Source organism: Cololabis saira, chromosome 12 (genome assembly GCF_033807715.1).
Source record: "Cololabis saira isolate AMF1-May2022 chromosome 12, fColSai1.1, whole genome shotgun sequence".
NCBI classification, from domain to species: domain Eukaryota; kingdom Metazoa; phylum Chordata; class Actinopteri; order Beloniformes; family Belonidae; genus Cololabis; species Cololabis saira.
The window spans coordinates 3,475,351-3,499,758 of record NC_084598.1 but is presented as its reverse complement, the minus strand read 5'-3'; the positions used below and the strand labels follow the sequence as shown (position 1 = coordinate 3,499,758).

The window sequence follows — 24,408 nt, the reverse complement described above, 5'->3', positions numbered from 1 at the left end:
GCGTATGAATCGTGTAGGGGGGGCAGGAGGGGGAGCGGAGGCCGAAGCCAGGAGGCAGGACCAGCAAAGCTGGCCCTGATAAGACAGCTGAATTTACTTTTTACCCTGAAGTTGTATAAAAGAAAGATTTGTAAGCTTCACTGAAATTTCAATGTACAAGTGTCTCTTCATGACACTGTACCTGATTTTAGGGAGATTCCTTCAGGTGTTCTGTGTGTGTGTGTGTGTGTGTGTGTGTGTGTGTATCATTGATCTTAGACAATCTTGCTCCAGATTGTGTAACAGCTAAGTTGATCGATACACTGCAAAAACTCAAAATCTTACCAGGAATATTTGTCTTATTTCTAGTTAAAAATGTCTCATTTTTAGTCAAAAAATCTCATTACACTTAAAACAAGAGTGATTACCAGAAAAATAACTTATTTGACAATTTTCAACTGTTTCAAGTAAATTTTCACTTGAAATAAGTAGAAAAATCTGCCAGTGGGACAAGATTTATCTTCTCTTTACAAGCAAAAAAATCTTCTTCCACTGGCAGATTTTTCTACTTATTTTACAGTAAGTGAAAATCTACTTGAAACAGGTGAAAATTGTTGTTTTTTTCCAGTGATGAGTCTTGTTTTAAGTGTAATGAGATTTCTTTTGACTAAAAATGAGAAATTTTAACCAGAAATAAGACAAATATTCTTGTTAAGATTTTGAGTTTTTGCAGTGTACAACAGTTTCACAATTTAGCAAAATGGTTGCATTATTCCTATGGGTTTGTGGTATAGGAAATGTGTCATGCATGCTCAAAGCATTGTAAAACATTCTTTTTTTAATTTCAAAAAATAAAAAACCAAACATAACCATGTTTACCGTTGCAAACGGTTACATTTGTGAGCTTTGCATTACACAAGGTGGTGATAATACCCAGCTATAGCCTGTTTCTGATGACTAGTGTTGAGGTGGGAGATGGCGACGGGAGGCCGTGCTGGTACAGTATTCTGCTCAACTGTACAGGGAGATGTGGGGCAGTGGTTCAGGGAGCAGCACCAAGAGAAGCTAATTCAACAGCTTCAACTGATCTCTAATGAGTTCCTGCCTCCATTTATACAGTAGCGTAGTGGGACCTGCAACCTTCATGTCCTACATGCTACTGAATTATATTATAGTCTTAAAAAATGGCAAAAACAAACAAACAATTGCTGGAATCGGCTTTGTCTTCCTCTGTCTGTCCGACATTGCAGGTTTATGACAGTGACTACGTTTACATGCAGTCAAAATTCGGGTTATTGCTAATATTCCGGTTACTGAAACGTTCGGAATATTCCGTTTACATGGTAATTAATCATTCGGGATATCTGGATCAAACCAGCGACGCACGGAGAACATCATGACGCAATTCCCACCATTTCTGCTTCTTCTTCCTGTATCCAAATTCAAAACAAATGCTGCTTCACGCAACTTTTCTCTCTCCTTCTTGTAAATCTGTCTATCCCGGTACTTTCTACCGTCTACAAATGCAGAAATGTTCATATCCTTCATTACATTTATGAAGTGATTAGTCTCCTCCTGGTCTTGTTTCTCCGTGTTTATAAGAACTTCCTGGACTCAAAAGACCAGGATTCCTTGTGAACAGAGCATGAGCAGAAAACAAATTCATGTTCCGTTTGATGGGGATATTCCGTTACGCGTTTACATGACCCAATATTCAGGTTTTAAAAGGAGTAACCCAGGGCTCATATTCAGGTTTTTAAAAACCGGAATATGAGCAAATTCGGGTTATTCAAAGGGGTTATTGGTGTTTACATGGCCGTGCAAATTCGGGTTATTGGCAAAATTCTGGTTTTAAAAGGGTTATTGATGTATGTAAATGCAGTCATTGGCGTTTCACTGCAACTGTAGTGCCACAGAATGAAATTCAGCTCCATAAGACCCGATATTGGTCTCATTTTTTAACTATGCTGTTGGTTCAGATAAGGGTAAAACTCATTGGTTTAGCTTAAATATATTCATTTTACAGTAATCGTTACAAAGCCAATACACATCCCTATAAAACAAAGGGAAATCTTTCTATCACAATTTCTGCACCTTTATATCGACTGTATTATGTTTTAAATGGGCAAACATGGCTTTCACATGTTTTTGAGTGAAAGTGGACCGTTAAAAGGATGAGCAGGAAAATACAAAATCAGAAAACACAAAAGTACAAGCATTATCAAATGTTAACTATTTATTTGAATAAGTATAAAAAGGTGCAGGTATCACAGGTCGCATCTGTCTTGGTGTTATCGTTGTTGCATGAAACTGACTTTTTTTTTTCCTAAAATATATTTACATGTCCTTGATTCCAAACTGTTTAGTTAGTTTTGAGTCAAATGCAGAATCCGCAACTAAACTGGTGATTAAACATTTATTAATTAAAGTGCTTTTTTTTCTTTTATCATTGCAACACAAAACATCTTTACATAGCAATACACTGTACAGGTCTGCATGAGTGTCGTCATGTAACAGCTGCACCTTTGTGCAGGGGTTCTGTATGACAGGCTGTTGTTCAGTTAGTCGATTATTTTGTGTCTGAAATACAATTGAAACTTGACATATCATACAAATAAATAGTAGTCATAGCCAGGGCTATTGCATGCAAACATCAGCACTCATGTTTTTTTTTTCTTTTCTTTTTCAAGCAGTAACACATTTCATTACTGGTGGTGCATTTGAGCAGGGTGCAAAAGTATCTTGTAGTGTTTGTTTACGCAGTTCCAAATCCGTGTCTTAGCTGTACTCCAATGATTTTTTTTTAAGTCATAATGATGCAAACTACACAATACTAATTGAAAATTGGCTGAAACATCTGACCCATGTATTAAAATTGAAAAAAGAAGAAAAGGAAAAGAGTGACAAGAGTGTGAGATGCTACTCTTTGTCCATTTCCACATATTGTGAATGGTTGTCAGGGGATTTGCTGTGAGTTTTACTCAAATGGAGTTTGACGGCGTGATTACTTGCAAATGTCCGACAGCAGAGCTTACATCTGAACTTGGAATCAATGTCCTCCTCTGCGACCAGAGCTTCGGTGGCTCTGACGCTGAGGGCCTTTGACAGTTCTGGCTCCTCTATCTTTGTCTGGTGCTCTACCGGCATGTTGCACATGTCTTTGATTTGGAAGCCGAGATGCGACTCCAGATGAGAAATGAAAGAAGGCGGTGACCTAAACTGGGAAGCACAGTCATTGCAGTAGAAGACTGGGTGGCCTGTGTCCATGTTCTTCAGGAATTTGGTCCCTCCTGTTTTCCGCAGTTGGTATTTTACATTTGCTAACCAATGGCTAATGGTGGTCATCGACAATCCGGTGAACTTGGAGATGTGCATCCGTTCCTGAGGCCCGAGGTCTGATAGCAAATATTTTCCCTCAGAGGTCTGGAAGAGGCTGGAGGCAAACTGAGCTTGCAGGATGAGAAGATGGCGAGGATTCCAGTTGGACTGTCTACCTTTGCGCTTGTGGACAGAGTACACATCGGCAGACACGTCCTCAAAGCGCCTGACATCCGATTCCAGTTTCATGGTTGGAATCCTCGATGGCATGGAGGGTTTTGGCGTAGTGGCTTTTGGAAGAACTTTAACCATATCTGCAATGTCAGACAAAGCATATTTCTGTGGCAGCGGGGTGGAAGGCTGTAGCAGCAAGGAGCTTGTTTTGCTGTTTTTAGATTTTGTCAGGTCTATTGGCTGGTCGTCATTAACAAAGAGAAAACTGTTATCAGGTCTATTTCTTAGAGGACTTCCAAGCATTAAAGCTGGTTTGTCGCTGCTACGGTTAATCTCAGCAAAAACAGACTGTGTATGTGTAGATGTTTTATCTAGTCTTGAGTTATTAGGCTTATTTGCTTTGCCCAAATGATTGTTCAAAACTGACTGCAGTGCACTAAGAGGGTTTATGCCAAGTATATCCGGAGTGTCACTGAGAGGCTCTGAAGTAGAGCTGCGTCCATTGCTGGCAGTGGGGCTGGGTGTCTTGCCTCTGTCAGAGAAATATGGGCTCAACTTCCCTTTGATCACTTCACTCCCTTCATTCACACAGTCTGCATCAAGCTTTGAAGAGGAAGAGGAATCGTCTTGACAATCGCTGTCATCGTTTTCCACCAGATCAAACTTAATATTCTGGCTTTCTTTACCTTCGCTAATGCCAACCTTTTCCTTTTTGATGTCCACATTTTGATGTCCCTGGGGAGTCTCAACACCCACAGCACCAGGGTACAGCTTCGCCTTTGGGGCAATTGGCCTCAGTTTGTGGTTAAATGCCTGCTTTAGCTGAGCAGGGGGAGATGCAGAGAGTGGGGTACTTTTGATGATGCCGGAGAGCTGATAGGCAGCGTGAATGCTCGGGTAGGCACTCCAGCTCGGTGTCCCTGTTTGAGCTTTATTTATGGCAGAAGCCACTGTATTAGCTAAAGATTTAAGAATGTCCCCTCCTCCACCAGCATCTTGTTCAAGATCCTCCTCACGGAGATAGGGGTACTTAAAGTCTCCATCGCCAGCCTTTTGATCCTCTGTCTCTGGCTTGTCATCTTTAGTTTCAATTTCTTCCGTTTTGTCTGATGCACCTTCCCCCTGGCTGTCCTTGTCACTGCTCCCAGGGGAGTGATTTTTTGGGGACACCTTTTCTCCTTCCGTGTCATTGGCAGCAGGCTCGGCTAGGCCCTGTATCTTCTCTACAGCCAGGGGATCCAGCGCTAACTGTTTGCCCTTTTTAGAAGCCGAGTTTGTGACTTTGATGAAGTGCCCAGTTACCATCATGTGTGTAGTGAGTTGCTGAAGGGTGTCATGGGAGCTTCCGCACTCCATGCATTTGAGAATCTGAGACTTGCATGTCTCAAACTGCCAAGTATAACTTGCTCCATTCTGATATCCGTAGCGATTACTGTTAGCATTTGAAATGGCGGCAGCCCGTTGTGCCTCAGTGTAGCCGGATACGCCAGTTGTAGAGTCTGGGGAACAAGGCCTCGTCGCTTCAAAGGCCCGTTTCTTCGCTGGTGGCAGTAATTTGGGTGTAAGCACTGGGATCGGCTCTTTTAAAGGCACTTTTTGGTAATGCTTAGTCTTAATCATATGGACACTCAAATCTTGCAGCGAGTCAAAAGAATGGCCACAGAACATGCATTTCAAAACTTTCTGGGCATCCTCTTTTCCTTCAAGATCATGTAAATTCCGTTTCCTAGATTTAGAGGATGAGCCAGAAGAGTTACTCTGTTTGCCATGGTTGTTGTCTTGGTAGTGTCCACTTTTGTTCATGTGGACAGTGAGCTCAACGAGTGTGTCGTACGCCGCGCTGCAATCCTTACAGCGGAATCGGCTGGCTCCCGTGAAGACCGAGCCGCAGGGTTTGCTGGTTTGCCTGTACAGGTGGACGGAGCTGAAGAGGTTGGGTTTGGACGCAGGTTTTGGGGAGAGCGTTTGCTGCAAGGTCTTAGAGAGCGCATCCTGGTGCCAGTCAAACTCGCTCTTGGTGCTTCCATTGGTGCTGTCGCAGTTGACTTTGCTGGTGTTTTTACCAATTTTCAAGTCAATTCCCATCCCCGTCCAGTAGGAATCTGAGAGAAAGTTTGCATAGGCTGCCCTCATCTTCTCCAAGCTGTTGCCCATTTCCTCTTTGTGTTTTAAGTTGCAAGCCTCTTCCTCCTTCTGGCTCTCAGGTAGTGATGAGGTTTTGAAGTCTGAGAGTCTGTCACTGCTGTCACTAAGGCGTGATTCCAGCTCTGCCTCCTGATTAGACAGGACGCTAACGGGAGAGTTCTGGTTGCTGTAGGTGTTGGCGCTCTTGTTATCCAGCTCTCGGTCCTCTGACACTTTAGGGCTGGTCTTCTCTGAGCATTCTCCCTCGGTTTGAGTGTCATTCTCTCCATCGTCTTCAGCAATGGAAGCCTGGAGATCAGCATCTTCCTCAGGCATGTACACTAGGAAAGGGTAGACAAGAAAAAACATTACATTAAAACACAATGTGCAACCACAGGTTAATAATTGATGTCCTCATTTTCCTTTTAAACTCTGCAGTCAGACTATGGTATCAAGTAACAATAATTTAAAGCGTCGTAAAAGGTTTGTGTTTCAGGAGGTTGAAAAGTATAGGTGGGGAAAATGCTTTTTCTAAAGGCCTGCTAGTGTAACAGCCCTGTTTGATTCACAACAGGCCATTGACTTAATGCTGTGTCCAAGAGTGTTTGACCTCAAGTTGATATGTTTACAACAATCACTGGCCACTGAGTGACAAAAGGAAATTGATTCTTCTGGGGCCTGGTAAGTGTTACTGCAAATGACCTATTCCACAGTGATTATAGATGCATCCAAACTGCTATGAAAATGTACGTCTTGTAGTCTGGATAATATCTCAGCTTCCCCGGAGCTTCATGCGAGGAATCCTTTCCCATAAACCCAAACTATATGTCTGTCTCACATCACTCCAAACACCTTAAAAGGCTTGAGCAAAAAACAAACATATTTTAGAAGATATTTAGCTATAAATGTTGTTTTTTTTTTAATAATATTTAGGATATTATAATATTCTGTCATCCAGAATTAGGGAACTGATTTTATTGACAGCTGGATACGAATACATTACAAAAGTTGGCTGAAAAGCTTATTCAGCTCTCAGGCAAATACTCCAGTTTTCAAAAGAACACTGGCAATCTGTCAACTCATTATATTTCCCTGACAGTCTCATAAACAGCAAGTGATTCTTTCATTATTCACCTGTTTGTTCTGTCAACTGATAGAGCACAAACATTATTGCTTCAATTAACAGATAATTAAACAATAGAATTTCTAATTGACACATTTCCCATCTTCCAATTAGTGGGACCTCTGACTCAGCATTGTGGGAATTTCTCACGACTTCAGGGCTTGAAGGAGATTAAAGCAGCCTTTTTGACTATTTGAGATTATTTTAAAAATAACCGCCATTAACCTGCACCAGGAATATTACAACAAATGTTTTTATATATCTTTTTTAAAAGGTATCCTGCAATAAATGCAGTTTGTCAGGCTTGTCATATATCTTCCACCTCAAAGACATGCTGGAAAATGTGCATTTTGGGAGAGACGTGGCAGATGTGCTCCGAGTTAAATATGAATAGGACATAAGAGCCCTGTCCAGGCACTGATGCATTTCATGTGGTTAATATTTCTCTTCTGAATAGAAGGCACTCCGTGCGGGGACGGCTGCAGCCGAGCACTCAAGCGTCCCTCACTGGGCAGCTCGTAAAACGTCTTCATCATTTTTTGCTTTCTGAAAATAAGAGTTTTTGGTATCAATATTTCACAAGTGCCTGGAAAGAAACTCTGGAGATGAACTGGTTGCAGCTAATGGATGGAGATGGGATTCGGACTTTCAAAACAAACACATACAATGGGGCTTGGCAAATGCACGCCTGTATGTGTGTGTATATATATATATATATATATATATATATATATATATATATATATATATACACACACAGTACTCGAGTTGTAAAAAAGAATCAGGGGGGATGGTGGATTTGATCATATGGGGACAGATAATTTGTGCTGATTACAAATAATATAATATATTACAAATAATAGCAGTGACCAAAACACCTGCAGAAATACTGCAGGAATGACATAGCAGCAGTTAAATGCAGCCTTCTGTAAGCTTTAAATATCCACTGGGCTTACATCAAATACATCAAAACACAACAATAAAAAACACTTTTCTGAACTTATCAATATGACTCTGTCCTTCACAGGATAAGTAACATGGATCACTGCAAAAACTCACAATCTTAACAAGAATATTTGTCTTATTTCTAGTTAAAATGTCTCATTTTAGTTAAAAAATCTCATTACACTTAAAACAAGACTCATCACTGGAAAAAACAACAATTTTCACCTGTTTCAAGTAGATTTTCACTTGAAATAAGTAGAAAAATCTGCCAGTGGAACAAGATTTTTTTGCTTGTAATAAGAAGATAAATCTTGTCCCACTGGCAGATTTTTCTACTTATTTCAAGTGAAAATGTACTTGAAACAGGTGAAAATTGTCAAATAAGTTATTTTTCTGGTGATGACTCTAAATGTTGAAATAGCAGTAAAACCACATTCATTGATGAAATGACATAAGGGATGGAAAGGAGGGATGGCAGTTTTACAGGGGGGATGATTTGGACCGTTTTTATTTCATATATATACACATATATGTTAGGGCATATTGATATTAATCTAAATGTTTGTCCTCATCGTGGAGTTTGAGGATGGAATTGACAGAGATTAGCAGCTGCCCTTCCTGCTGCTCTGTGCATTTCTATCAGATGTGTTAAGTAGCAGACATCCAACGGCACCAATTAACCTTCTGGAAGGGATCACTCCCAGATACCCGCCCGCCTGACTCGGCTTCTCACACCATTTATAACGGGCTTTGCCAGTTCCTGTTCAATCACAGCGTTGCTTCCATTCTAAGCAGCGTTGCTCCATAATGCAAGATAAGATTCAAAGACAATGGCAAAAAAAAACACCTGAAAGTTTGTAATTTTATTGAAGAAGACTGAGTGAACAACCGGTAGGTTTGACAAAGCAGGTATTGAAAGGTGTGTATCATTCATTACAGAAAAAGTGATAGCTGTTGCATACAGTATTTCTGCAGTAAGAAATAAAGGAGGAAAGTGCCCATTTTGACAAAGAGGCGAAGTAAAACAACTCCTTGCTTGACCAGCCATACAAAACAAGACGCTGGCATGACTCGCTGGAGATTTAGCATGTCATAAACTGGTGTAAAGCCTCCAATCTGTGTCATGACAAATTTATATCTTCAGACAGAGATATGCAAAGGTAAAAAAAAAACTGGAGGTGTCCATCATAAATCAGGCAGCTGAAGTGTTTATAACCTTTATCCGTTAGAACAGACTCTTGGCATAGCAGGGCCAGGATTTACAGAAGCAGCATCCCCCCGTTCTGAGCCAAAAGAATTTCTCCCTACATGCACAGAAACCAGCTAACTGCATCAAAATTTACAGATCACATTCCCTGCCATATTCAAGGTAGCGTTGCCAGTTGGATGGTGCTAAAGACTTACACGACAACATATTTATGCTTCGACCGTAAGCATTAATGTCTTCATGGCATCAAATCCCTTCTCCCTTGTTGCTATTGAGTCTATTCACAATGTGTCAATCATCTGTGGAATGTAAGCGACAGCTGTAAACGGGTATTCTGTTTCGAACATTAACGTGCCAGTAGAAACTTTTGTAATGGTGAGAACGTCAACATTTATCCACTGGAAGGTCAACATTTCCTTCATTAATCTGACAAGCCGCTGAGACTTAGCAGTCCGAGGAGCTTAGATAACGGACAGCTGCAAGCGCCATCGCAGGAGTTTGTGAGTGTCTGAGGTAACACTATCTTCAGAGGAGATTGGGTAATTCATACGTGCCCGTGACAGCTCTTACACGTCCGTGCCACTTTCCCCACACCGCTCTTCGGTTGTCTCAAGCTACAGTTTTTGCTGCTCGTAAATCAATATCTCTTTTTACTTTTCATTGATTGCCTAGCGGTGGGACCAACCTAAGCAGGTCCTGTTATGACATTTCTAGATTTCCCCCTGTCCTTGGAACAATCAATTACAAGCACATGGCAATCAAAACCTCTTTGCAAAATGAACCTGCTCCATGACATTTTCATCTCCCGGATTTATGCCATGAGAAGGAGCAGAAGAGGAAAAAAAAAAAAAAAAAGGCAGAGAAAAGGAAAGGAAGCCGGCTGGATCGGCAGAGCACACACTAACAACGCAGGTCAGGATCAGCCGACGCTCTGCAGGCTGTCTCAGTTAAATGTAAGATTGTTTTTCCTCTTCGTCACACGTAAAGCTCCTAGGCCAGTTAATTGTGTCTGTACATTCAAAAGGACACTGAGTCACCGTGCTCATCTTTAGTTATAAATAGGTGTGAAATGTCAGTCAAAAAGTACTTGGTGTGCAAAAATATAATTACAAACTTGCAATTTTCCTCTCTTTTTCCCAATGTTTAGAAACAGAATGTTTCAAAAAGTCACCGTGATGCAGTTTCTTTGGTGAGCTATCATTAGAATGAGAAACACACGGCACGAGCTTTTAATATTTGAAAGTGATACCTGACTAACTCGGCGAGAAGTGCACGTCATGATCAAATAGATACATTGTCAGACATCCGTATGATAGCGCTGATGACACATCTGAAGTTAATTCTGAATTGAATCACAGGAGAAATGGAGCTAATTCTGCACCCTGCAGCCATCTGTAAAGATCTGTAAACACCTCTCTCTGCATTGTTCCCTGTCAGAACGCAACGTCGTGCAGCCCAAGGACACTGCAGAATAAAGACAAGACAATCACACTCAAGCTGCTTCTTTGACAAACTATGTCTGGAGGTTAATTGATATTACAGAGTGAAATAGTTTTGACTTGTTTTCAAGCCGGAGTGTGTGTCGTTACATCCCACGTGACCAATTATTTGGGAAAACTATTCTGCTAAATGATTCCAGTGATGCACTTCAAAAAACTGCGAAGAATAACTAACTTATTCTATATATTGCGTTGTGTTCTGTTTATTATGGTACTCATTCTGTTGAAGATAAAAGTGAGGAAAAAGAGATGTGGGTTTAAAAGCAGCCACAAAGTGGTTTTTCTTGGATCATTCCGAGGCTTTGACTACAAAACCAGAAGACGGAAACACTCAGTTAATTTTTGTATGCATGAAGGAGATGTTACTTTAAGCGCATTATGTACTTCACTAAACACAAGCTATTCATGCAGATAAATGCCTTGCTTTCATACACCCTCAAGTTTAATATTTAATAGTCCAATATAATCAAATAAAAACTTGCAGCTCCAAAAACAGGCTTGTACAACTTGAAGACAGATTGTGAAGAAAACAAATGGCACAGTGTGCTCAGATGGACCCGGAGCCAGATTAATATGAAAGGATCGCAAATATGACACCATATCCTGCCATCTGGCTGTTCATTTGGGCAAAAATGATCACAATAATTATGGTAATTAATCAAAAATGTTTTCACAATCAACATTCTGTTAACTACAAACACAGAGGACTCTGGAATATACAATTAATACAGCTGATGAGGAGGTTTCATTTGAGCGAGCATTAAGGAGCATTTCTATGCACAGATATGAAGGCTAGGGGATGTCTTTAAAAGCTCGGATTTGAACGTTGAATGGGTGATAACCGTGCTCTTTAAGTGAGCAACGTCAGACTGCAGCGCCGTGGCTCCAGCAGCCTCTTCTCCCCGTCATGTCACTGAAGGATGCTGCTCCTCTGGATGCCTACGAGAAGCTTCTGCTCCGGGACGCATCAGTCGGCCTTCTGCCTAATTGGAGATGAACGGTGGGAGAGCACTGCAATCTGCACTCCAGCACCCAAGTTATCATCTGAAATGTGGCAACAGCCACGGCATCACACGCCGGTACCTGGATCTGCTTCTGTCCCCCATCAGCACCAGAAGAAACACCCATGGAACCAGTAGTGGAGTATGGAGCTAGAACAGTCTCATAATTCGCAAATGCACACACCGTTTCACGAATGCACAGGACAAGTTTCACAAATGCACAGAACAATTCACACGTGCGTAGATATATAAAATGTATTTTTGATGCGCATTTGTGAATTTTGTCCTGTGCATTTGTGAAACGGTGTGTGCATTTGCGAATTATGAGACTGTTCTAGCTCCATACTGGAGTTGAGGGGGGATGAGGGGGGACGGCATCCCCCCCTGAAATAAAAACGGTCCAAATCATCCCCCCCTGTAAAACTGCCATCCCCCCTTTCCGTCCCTTATGTCATTTCATCAATGAATGTGGTTTTACTGCTATTTCAACATTTAGAGTCATCACCAGAAAAATAACACCAGAAAAATAACTTATTTGACAATTTTCACCTGTTTCAAGTCAATTTTCACTTGAAATAAGTAGAAAAATCTGCCAGTGGGACAAGATTTATCTTCTCTTTACAAGCAAAAAAATCTTCCACTGGCAGATTTTTCTACTTATTTTACAGTAAGTGAAAATCTACTTGAAGCAGGTGAAAATTGTTGTTTTTTTCCAGTGATGAGTCTTGTTTTAAGTGTAATGAGATTTTCTTTACTAAAATGAGACATTTTAACTAGAAATAAGACAAATCCTCTTGTTAAGATTGTGAGTTTTTGCAGTGATCCATGTTACTTATCCTGTGAAGGACAGAGTCATATTGATAAGTTCAGAAAAGTGTTTTTTATTGTTGTGTTTTGATGTATTTGATGTAAGCCCAGTGGATATTTAAAGCTTACAGAAGGCTGCATTTAACTGCTGCTATGTCATTCCTGTAGTATTTCTGCAGGTGTTTTGGTCACTGCTATTATTTGTAATATATTATATTATTTGTAATCAGCACAAATTATCTGTCCCCATATGATAAAATCCACCATCCCCCCTGATTCTTTTTTACAACTCGATTACTGGATGTAACCAACATTCCATCCTGCCTCATTTTATTTTTAGCAGCGAGATCATATTATTAGAAATATTAATGACGTAAATAAGACCAGGCTGTTGCTAGATTTAAAGGATAACACTAAATCCCTTAAAACACAATGTATAACTCACTTCAAGCGGTTGCAAAATTGCTAACATTCTTTTAATTTTAATGATGGCAGTATTTAGCTTCTGAGCATAATTTCATTTGCAGTTAACTGTAGTCTATGGAGCTGCTACAATTATCCCCACACAAAGCAAATGTACTACAGAGTACTTGGATACAATTAGAACACAATAAAGTAATACCCCAGCACGGACATGGAGCGTCCTGCACAATGGCTACTTTTTTTCTGTGGATCATTGTTTTGTACTTTTCAAAAGCGATCGGTTTTTCCCTTCAGGACCTTTCCTTTGTTTTTGTGTGTGATCACAGTTCATGAACATGTAAATGATGCAAGACTTGGTCCAAGCCTGCAGATCTGTGAGCACCGCACTCAGAATTCTCAGATAAATATCTCAAAATCCACATTTGTTTTGCACAACATGCCACTAAGCAAGAACTTATACATCATTAGGGCCCGAGCACTGACAGTGCAAAGGCCCTAATGTATCTGTAGGAATTTTTATTATTCTTTCTTTATTTCGAAAAATGTGATATTTCATGGTTTGCATTAATGGGCGTGGCCTAATGGCTCAACAGCGCCCCCTAGAAAACTTTGTGCCTCAAGCCCCACAATACGGTTTGATGTACATGCACGAAAATCGGTACACACCTGTATCATGGGGCAACTTAAAGAAAAGTCTCTTGGCGCCATGGCCCAAACCAAACAGGAAGTCGGCCATTTTGAATATTTTCAATTAAACGTGTAATTTTGGCGCAATTTATGTCATTCCTTCGACAGTTAATACGGCCCGAACCGTAACGTGCACCCAGGTGTGTTAGACATACAAATATGCGTCTCCACCCTGCAACAAGGCGCATTACTTTTCTCAGTCAAAAGCGTTACCGTGGCGACGATAGACGCCAAAAAGCGCGCCCCCCCTTCATCTGATTTGTTCAGACAGAAAAAACTTTGTGCCTCAAGCCCCATAATACGGTTTGATGTACATGCACGAAAATCGGTACACATAACTTTTGAATGGTTTGACATAGGAGTCGTGGGTGGTTTCATCCACTAAATGTCCAGTTCTGAAGAATCTACATGAAGTCATACAAGCTTCCACTGCAGCCTGAATGTGCACAAGGGTGGAGGACCGTTCATCGCTGCTTGCAGCTTTAATTATTCTTACATTTTAAGAGCACCACGACTCTAAATAAAAAGGACGGCGAATGAGCTGCTGTGCTGTTTTGTATAAGCAGTGAAAGAAACCGTCTCTCTCTGAGTTGTCCGCCTTTGCCAACAGGCAAACGTGAAAGTAAACAGTTAGGCGAGCGTGTATAGGATAATGTTACATGTGAAGAGGGTTAAAAGCCTCAGTGTACGTTTGCTACAATGTTGATGATCTTCCAGATGACTGATGGAGTTCCAGCTGGTGGAGCAGGCCGGCTCCGGCTCTCCGGCCCCAGCTCCGGCTCCGACTCCAGCTCCGGCCCCGGCTCTCCGGGTCTCCAGCTCCGACTCTCCGGCTCCGGCTCCGGTGCGTTTTGGTTTGGAGGGGAAAGCGCCGCTGCTCTCTCTGTCACTCTCCTCCTGAGGAGCCCGTGACACTCGTGGCTCTCCAGGAGCGACATGATGAGGTCTGATGGTTCCTTTCTGCAGAACAGCAGTTTACCCCTCGTTCACCCTTATCAGAGCGCCGAGCCATCATCTTACAGCACGCCACTCAAACCGCCGCGCATATTGGAGCTGACCAGTCGAGCAAACAGGGTGGTACTAATAAAAGACCATCTTGCTTCGGTTCAAATTTCCCTGATTGAATGTCAGTCAGGAATGTTTGTGTGGCAACAGGGAGAAAAGTAGGCCAATGTTTGAAGGCCCTCTGCCTGGAACACATAAGGCCTTTGTACGGGCTTTATGAGATACTGAGTGAAAGGTATGATGGCCCATAGACGCCTAATGTGCTGTTTGCTTTTCATGCGCACTAGCCCGACTAAATAAAGAGCTTCTCAGTTCATATTCAGTCCTCGTCTGATGTTTTCTAAACATGTGCTTCATCTAATTATGGATCTAAAAATTTAATTGCCCTAAAAACCTTTATTTCCTTGTGTTTTCTTTCATTTTTTTAATAATAAAGTATAAAAAAAAGCAGCAACTGGTGAGTCTCTTTCACTCCTTACTGTGTTCCATTTAGCTCCCCCCTGAGAGCAGCAGATGTATACACAGATCCTACAGCCCTGCATCATAAACTTTGCATGAACCCTAAACACTGGCCCTCCCGAACAACAAGGCTCTCCATCAAGGTCGGCCCTTGATCAATCTGATAGTGCAGCTGCAGGAGGATGTGTGTATTCTATTAAAACAATCTGCATTTCACTTACTCTTCCCACCGCTCCGGCCCTGTATGGATCTTTCATTTGATTCTGGACGGGCTCCAGCCAGAGCTGAGCGTTCCTCGTACATGCAGTTTTATGCAATTTTCAGTAAATGGAAGCATTCTTTTTTCTTTTGAGTTCATTAATAGTAGATTGCCACTTTTTCCCTTCATTAAATACAATGAGGCTACAGAGGGAATTTGCAGCTGAAGCATGATGGTACTGTCAATTTCTAGGGGGACCAAAGGGAGAAAAGCAGGCCGGCTCAACCTGCAGCTTACTGGGATGAGGAGAAAAAACAAAAACAGCAAGGGGGTAAGAAGAAGAAGCTTTAAAAACAGCCAGCTCTTTGTTATTCAGATCCATTTTAATGGCAAATTTGTTGTCAAGTGTCCTCCTCAAAATGATTAGGGCCTGCTGTTTTTCTGAAAAGTGCAAACTTCTGGGTTTGCCTGGTGCACATCGTCGCTGTGACAGCCCGCTCTGAGAACAATAGCTGCCCAAAACAGGGAGATGTGTTGGCAACCCAATAGTTGAAAGTTTTCCCTCAAAAAACAGGGTTTTTCCGCTGTTTTGGGTATTCTGCTGAGTGGATATCTAGACGGTGATTAGAATGAAAAACGCTGCCAGTGAGTTGGATTCCCCAGAGCACGCACATCCACCAGGGGAAGAGATTGACACTTTTTCCATGGAGCCAATCATTCATAAGACCTGTTTCTGTTCAAACCGGTTAAAGACTACAGTCATTGTTGGAGTGGGAATTAAACTGCTGGTTAGAATTTACAGAAAACCAACAGCATTTAATAGCAGGGCTGCCCACTTAAGGGTGCTTTTACTACATGAAATAATTGCACGCATAACATTGTTTTCCATTACGTGCTGAAAGTTGAGCAGTGCTTTTCAGACTGGATGCATAAAAGGCTTATTATCCTCACGCTTAAAGAAAAGAAACAATAAAACCAGATGCAGTGCGCCATATGTGTGGGATATACGTTCATTAATACCAGGCTGCAAATATATCAGAGCGGTTCAAATATTGCAGTCAGAAAAAAGTCAGTGCAACAAAAATATTTTCGGTGCGCTATGTCCTCATTTTACGACGGAGTATTAGGGCCAAACTAAGACAAAAAAATGGAAATTACGAAAATAAAGTCATAATAATATGAGAATAAAGTCGTAAAATTACGAGAATAAAGTCGTAAAATTACGAGAATAAAGTCGTAATATTAAATATATTATATATATATAAATATAACTTCACAAGATGCTCAATATTCCTCATTTTAACACAGGGAGAAGATGCTCTTCCTGTTAGAGTTCTCATAAATTACGACTTTATTCTCGCAATGTTACGACTTTATTCTCGTAATATTACGACTTTATTCTCGTAACATTACGACTTTATTCTCTAATATTATGACTTTATTCTCATAATTTTACGACTTTATTCTCGTAACGTTACGACTTTATTCTCATAATATTACGAATTTATCCTGGTAATATTATGAATTTATTCTCATAATTTTACGACTTTGTTCTCTAATATTACGACTTTATTCTCATAATATTACGACTTTATTCTCATAATATTACGACTTTATTCTCGTAATATTACGACTTTATTCTATTACAACTTTATTTTCGCAACATTATGACTTTATTCTCGTAATTTTACGACTTTATTCTATTACGACTTTATTCTCATAATATTATGACTTTATTCTCGTAATTTCCAATGTTTTTTTTGTCTTAGTTTGGCCCTAATACTCCGTGGTATCATTTAGCCTCCGCGTCAACGGCGTGACATTTCTAAGGTGCTGGGCTGTAATGGAGGAGGAGTAGGTGGCGACTGCTAGATGAGTGCGGGGCCTTTTTATTCATCGCATGGAAGAAAGTGGTTAATTTATTGAAAAGGAGGTAGGCGGACGGAGCAGCGGAACGGAACTGATACCTTGCATGGCTGTAGGTTGTGCACCGAGGGGGAGGAGACCGGAGTGGAGGAGGACGGGGGGGCGGCGGAGGAGAAGGTTGAGGGAGGCGGAGACCAGAGCGACAGAGGAACGGTTAATGGAAATGAGTGACAGGCTTTCAGAATGATTTACAACGGGTGGCGCTGCGGCAGAGCCAGCGCTTGATGGATGATCCTGAAAGACGGAGACGAACCATAAATCATGTCTTTGAATCATTGACAGAGATAAAGGAGGAGGAGAAAAAGCAATGGCATTGACGTTCATTCTTCCAATAATGTACATTGACGAGTTACACTACGGAGCCTTAATTAAAAAGTGAACACGGGTCTTCTCCCTCTCTCACCCCCATCCCCCCACCGGCTACGCCTCTCCACCCCTCTCCTCTCTTCTCTGTTGCCATATTGATGGTAATTAAAGATGCAGCATCCCCGGCCCGTGTCCCATAGCCACTTCCCCCGGCTTCCAACGGCCGCCAGTTTAGATAAGTGCTCTCCTAAAAGATAATGTCACCCCTTAACAATATCAATGTGGCTTTGGCGCTTTTGTCTCTACTTCTGCACCCGGCAACATCTGAGATGAGTGAGACGCAGCAAGAAAGAATAAAGGGGGGAAAAAATCCTCCTCAGCTTTAACCTACAGCACAGTGTTGAGGAATAGAAGAGTCGGAACTTCATCCTCACAACATCCTCCTCCTTAAAACGGCGCTGTTCTTTCTGCCTTAAGTGCAGATGGCACTTTGATAAGTGTGGGGAGCCCTGCAGGAGCAGCCGGCCCGTGTGAGTGGCATTCCACATCAGCTGAGCTCCCTTAAAGTGCACACAATAGAGCAATGAGGTGAAAGTAATCCTAAACATCTGTCTCATGTGTACTACACGCGCAGGCTGTTTGTTCAAGTTCTAGGAAAGACATTAGCAAGAGGGGAGAAAACAGGATATATCAATTCATGCACTCCTTCTCCAGAGGGAAGAAGCAGGGAGGACCGTTGTCTGTCTCAGTCCCAGCTCCGTGCAAACTAATGAAGAAGAAGGCAAGCCCTCGTTTGTGACACGCAGAAAGAAAATACTATGAATATTCTACGGTGGCCGACGAGGGCCAAACATGGGGCACTGCAACGTCCTAATGTGTCTCAGTTAAGGAAAACGGCTTCAAGTACAGAAACCATTCAAATTCACAAACTCAAAACGAGGTACAAAAAGAGGAACGTGGTGCAAATGAAAAAACCTGCTGCAAAAAACAAAGACAAATGCAGCATCATCAAACGCTGCAAATAGAGAAACGATGCAAAGCACAAAACGATATAAAACAAGAAACCATCTTCAAAAGAAAAACGCTTCATAACCGGTCACTACAACAGGAAGTGCTCCAAACCTGCAGGGGGCGCTCTCAGTGTAACAGCTCAATGGACAGACACACGGGATGTAGAGAGAGACCGAACAGCTGACTGAACCACAATGTTTACATCCATGGTTTAAACATACAGCAGGAACGGTAATGTGATATAATGTGGTTTATATCACTGTACAACGCTGTACATTACGAGACGTTTCTTTATTATATTTTAACGTTACACCAGACGATACAAGGCTGCATACATCCCAAGGGATGTTTTTTTTTAAACTTTATTTAAAAGAATTATCACAGAATAGTATACAGGAACAGTATACAAATAGAATACAGAACATGTGCCAGGGGTGATGTTCTTTATTCAAGAAGATTATACATATTACACAAATCTACGGTTTTAATAGCCTTTTCATTTGTTGATTTAGTGATTAGTTTTAAGTAAAGTTCCATTTCTTTCTGGAAAACATAAAAAGCAAGGGGGTTTTCTTTGAAAATGTACTCTTATGAATATGAAATTTGGCAAGAAATAAAAACAGATTTATCAAAAAGTAACATTTTCCTTCTTTCTTAGGGTAACAATGGAAACCAAAAAAAAACATTTTCCCAATGTAAATATATAGTGAAAGAGTCAATAATAAATTTGCTAATATCTGCCCATAGTTTTTTCGAATGAGAGCAAAGTCAGAATAAATGGACAACTGTTTCTGGATGTAAATTACAGAAGGAACAGTTCGTATTAATGTCCTTTTTAAATTTCTGCATGTAATGGCTAGCAGGATAATATTTATGTATGATTTTGTAAGAGACCTCCTTAACCTTATTTGTGATTAACAACTTGTTAGGAAGCATCCAAGTTTTTTTTCCATTCAATATGATCTGTGAAGACACAAGGGATGTATGCAGCCTTGTATCGTCTGGTGTAACGTTAAAATATAATAAAGAAATGTCTCGTAATGTACAGCGTTGTACAGTGATATAAACATCGTATATAAATATAGTCAGATAAAAATCACATTTACGTTCCCGCTGTATGTTTAAACCATGGATGTAAACACTGTGGTTCAGGCATCAGCGCCCCCTGCAGGTTTGGAGCACTTCCAGTTGTAGTGACCGGTTATGAAGCGTTTTTCTTTTGAAGATAGTTTCTTGTTTTATATCGTTTTGTGCTTTGCATCGTTTCTCTATTTGCAGCGTTTGATGATGCTGCATTTGTCTTTGTTTGTTTTTTTGCACCAGGTTTTTTCATTTGCACCACGTTCCTCTTTTTCTATCTCGTTTTGAGTTTGTGAATTTGAATCGTTTCTGTACTTGAAGCAGTTTTCCTTAACTGAGACGCATTAGGCCGTTGCAGTGCGTTTGACCCTTGTCGGCCACCGTAATATTCACCAGACCGGCCTCCTTTACGCTGCACATGAAACTCCTAACGATGCAGAGGAGGATGCAGCGGTTGTGGAGCCTGTACGGGCCGCTCTGCCCGTACAAGGACAGCTGAGAGCAGCTCGGTGCTCAGAGCTCAGAGCTCAGAGCTCTGTCCTGTGTGAGGGCTGGGGGGAGGACGGGGGGGACGGTCAGCCAGCCCGCTGCTGGGTGGAGGATATTCACCGACAAACAGTGAAAGGCACACAAAGCTGTCACCCTCTCTCCCTCCGTCCCTCTCCTGCTGGGAGAAGACACTTTGGCAAGCTGAAATGAAAATGCATGCACAATGGTCATCGAGCACTGAAAAGCAGTGGAAATAATCTGGGCCGGCCCTGCCCAGCGTGCCTGCGTGTGTGTTCATACGTGTGCGCGCATGTTTATGAATGATTCATGCCGCAGCACAACACAAAAGCTCACGCTCCAGCTTCGCACGGTTTGAAAATCATTTTCACTTGAAGGTTTGAAATTGTTCATATCATGTTTGATCGCATCCTCGCATCAAAACACAGTTTGATGGACAAGGGAAATAATTACTTGTCATTCACGTGTCTGCGGCTTCTCTTCTCGCCTCTTTTGTTGCTGTTAAACATGTTCCTCTGTTAAACACTTTTCTTTCGACCAAACTCCAAAACAATCCGAGTCAACTTTTAAGTCGTACTTTGAAATGACAAAAAGCAAAGGATTTCTTTTAATTACGGAAAAAGGGAAAAAAGACCAAATCAGTTAACTCCACATTTCTCATAACTTGGTTTGGATTTAAAAAGAGAGACGAGGAGCAAACATCATCTATTATATGCAGAGTCTGCAAAAAAACAGCGAGTGCAAAGGATGGCTTTTATTTATTTGTCCTGTTTCTTTATCAGGTTGTATTTTTTTTCTACTTTGTGACTTTATAAGCTAAGAAAAGCAAAGGATTTCTTTTAATTACGGAAAGGAAAAAAAAAAACCAAATCAGTTAACTCCACATTTCTCATAACTGACTGTTCAGCTGAATGAATCAAATGAGTTGGAGCATAATGAACTTCTTGGAGTCTCTGTCATTAGTGCACAATAGCTGGCGTTGATCTTAAATGGTCTTAAAAGATGATCCATACGGTAATGAAGCCAGCTCTGCTGCTGGCCGGACGCCCGAGACGGGACATAATCAAAGCCACGGGGGACACGCCGGAGCTACTGTTACCACATTACATCCCTCTGTCGGCCCATTCAACGCTCTTTGAAGAGGAGAATCTGTTTGTCGTTACGTTCTCCGTTGTGAGTATTCAGATTGGGTGCATGTGTTTGGGGCCCGTCAGCTGGGAGGTCAGCGCCGCGGGACCACTCCTGACCCGCTGGCTCTTTTGGAAAAGCAGCATGTAGCGTCCGAGCTCCGGACTCCTCTGCAGGGACCACCCTGCTCGCCGCCTTGTCCTCCGTGACAGGACGGTGCTGCTCGGTCCTTGGACCCATCGCATTGTTTTTCTTGGACCGCGGTGAAAGCAAATAGAAGCTAAAGGGCCCCGGCGCTCGCAGTAAAAACCAAAAACCCATGCAGTCATTCATCACCGCTCAGACAAGTCACAACCCCCCCCCCCCCCCCCCCACCGAAGGCATGAATCCCCCACACACACACCACCCACACACACACACACATTTTAGGTTTTAACTAGGACTCAACATAATCTCAGAAATGACAAATGATACTTATATATCTGGCCTGGGCCAAATCAATAAGCACACAGAGCAACTATCCATCTTGAGCCGTATCGACAGACGTGGGCCGACATCAGTGCAGCTCTTGGTGGCTCTATCCACCCTGATGGGAGGGACCGGGGAAACAGGGAGAATTACAATAAAACCACCCACCACTGTGAGCTAGGGATGGGCGGCATGGACTAAAAAATGTATCACGATAATTTCTGGCATTTATCACGATAACGATAAAAATGACCATAGAAAAAATACCAATTCAACTCCACCTTTTTAACTATAAATCTATCATCACATTCAGTCTTTGGAGCCCCCAAAACACTGCTCTAAAAGAATACTAAATGCTACTAAACTACACCAATTAAATTGAATTAATAAAAACCAATTACCGTATTTTCTGGACTATAAGCCGCTACTTTTTTAAGGTTTTTAACCATGCAGCTTATACAAAGGTGCAGCTATTCTGTGGATTTTTCTTCCACTGCTCGGGGCGCTCTAACCGGAATTAGAATCAAAACTAAGACAAAATAAATGCAAAGAAGAATACGCTACTTCTTCTTTAGCAGAAGTAGGTAAAAGCAGATTTCAAACAGATAAATAGATAAATAAATACCGATTTTCTCTTGGTTCTGTCCCGTTTTAATCAGCAAAGTTGCTGCCGTGTTAAAAGACACTGTTAGGAAAGGATCTATTTAGGTACAAACATGTACATCATTTATAGTTCAAAATCCTTCTGTACATGTAGTAAATATCTAATCTAACAAATATCTGCGGCTTGCATATCTTTTTTTTTTTAAATAGAGCGGATGCGGCTTATATGCAGGTGCAGCTTATAGTCCAGAAAATACGGTAGTCCACCTGTACTGCAAAACTAGAATGACTCAGATGAAAAAAGTTTGAAATGTAAGAACAGACTCAACATTTATTCAAACTGTAAACTGACAAATAAATAAAAGCCATCCTTTGCACTCACTGTTTTTTTGCAGACTATAATAGATGATGTTTGCTCCTCGTCTCTTTTTAAATCCAAACCAGTTCCAGATAACGGAGCTGGAGCCTCGTTTAACAACGAGCTCCTCGCTCTCAGATCCGCCTTCAAACATGTTTGTTAAGGTTTTGTTATGGTTCTAAGTTAAATTGACGCAGAGCTTACGGCGTAGGGTACGCAGCGACGCGCACCGTACGTTGTGCGTCGCCGCGTACCCTACGCCGTAGCTCCGCGTGGATTTAACACAGAACCATAAATCAGCTTTACACAAAAACGTCATCAACGGGAATTTATCCTTTTTACCGCGAGATGACAAATTCTTACCGTGGGGAATTTTTTTGACGGTATATCGTGAACGGTAAAATATCACCCATTCCTACTGTGAACCAACCAAAATCTATTACAGGAAGAGCAGCATCTGGAGATATTCTCTGATTAACCACGGAGGAGGAGGAGGAGGAGGAGGAGGAGGAGGAGGAGGAGGAGGAGGAGGAGGAGGAGGAGGAGGAGGAGGAGGAGGCAACATGGCAACAATGAGAACGCTCACTGAATCATTTGTGAAAATGGAAAGAGTGTTTATTTTGACTGGAGCACCTGCACATGTTTACATGGCAGTTGTGTGCTGCTATGAGCTGATGGGTGGCGATACGGCCCCGCGCCGGTCCCCCGGCTAGATCGCAGCAGCTGACAGATAGTACTTCAGAGCAGCTTTAGCTGCAGCTCCCCTTGAGGGCCGTGATTGATGACTCGGCCTGCCACCTAGATCCATTTTCTCCGCCAATCTGACTCCTCGCAGGTAGAGCCCAGTCCTGCTTCTCTTTCTCTCCCTCTTGCTCTCATCTCCTTTCAAATATGAGTGGGCTCATTTTCACAAAGTGACTTTACCAACAGAGCAACTTCAAAAAAACATCCACTTTGAACAAATTAAAAACAGAATCTTCCAGAGGAAATAATTGAGACTAAATGTCTCACAAAAGCCAATTTGATCCTAAACATTAGAGATCTGAAACATATACAGGACTGTCTCAAATTAGAATATTGTGATAAAGTTCTTTATTTTCTGTAATGCAATTAAAAAAACAAAAATGTCATACATTTTGGATTCATTACAAATAACTGAAATATTACAAGCCTTTTATTATTTTAATATTGCTGATTATGGTTTACAGTTTAAGATTAAGATTCCCAGAATATTCTAATTTTTTGAGATAGGATATTATAAACTGTAAGCCATAATCAGCAATATTAAAATAATAAAAGGCTTGCAATATTGCAGTTGATTTGTAATGAATCCAGAATGTATGACATTTTTGCATTACAGAAAATAAAGAACTTTATCACAATATTCTAATTTTCTGAGACAGTCCTGTATGAGTGGGCTCATTTTCACAAAGTGACTTTTCCAACAGAGCAACTTCAAAAAAACATCTACTTTGAACAAATTAAAAACAGAATCTTCGAGAGGAAATAATTGGGACTAAATGCCTCACAAAGCCAATTTGATCCTAAACATTAGAGGTCTGAAACATATAGCAGGGACAACAACAACAACAAAAAAACCCAGATCTGTGCAGCCATAATGTCATTAACAGGGAAAATGTTAAGACCCGAGACCCCTGCAGGTCTGAAGGCATTTAAGAACAGTTAGCTGAGCCATCTGGTAGACAATTACAGAGGAACAAACACACCGCCTCAGCAAATAAAGCTCGGCTCATCAATCACCAGAATGGCCAGAACTTGGCCTGTTATTCGCTCTGATTTAATAACCCGGTGAACTGCAGTGATATCCACCACAAGTCTTCCAAGTACACTGGAAAGCATCCGCACATTTACTAAAAAGCTCAAAGTAAGTTTGAACAATACATGCCTGTGTTTCCACGTTAGTGTTTTTCCCCTTCTATCTAAAGCAAGGAATTAAATGAGAAATAAAATACTGCATCTCTCTGTAATTTGCACCAGGTTGTGTCAATAAATGGAAAAGAGAAAGAAACAAGGTCAAGGATAAAAGTAGAGACATTTAAAACTGTTGGTT

The 24,408-nt window shown here is 41.3% G+C and overlaps 1 protein-coding gene across 1 annotated transcript in view; it reads right to left on the bottom strand.

Moving 5' to 3' along the window:
- Positions 1 to 2,218: 2,218 nt before the first annotated feature.
- The window catches only part of LOC133456665 (teashirt homolog 2), a 53,132-nt gene continuing 30,942 nt past the window's right edge, over positions 2,219 to 24,408 (bottom strand). Inside the window, exon 2 of the mRNA XM_061735187.1 lies at positions 2,219 to 5,936. Coding sequence (XP_061591171.1) covers positions 2,899 to 5,936 — 3,038 coding nt within the window. The 3' untranslated portion in view covers positions 2,219 to 2,898. The remainder of the gene's footprint in view (positions 5,937 to 24,408) is intronic.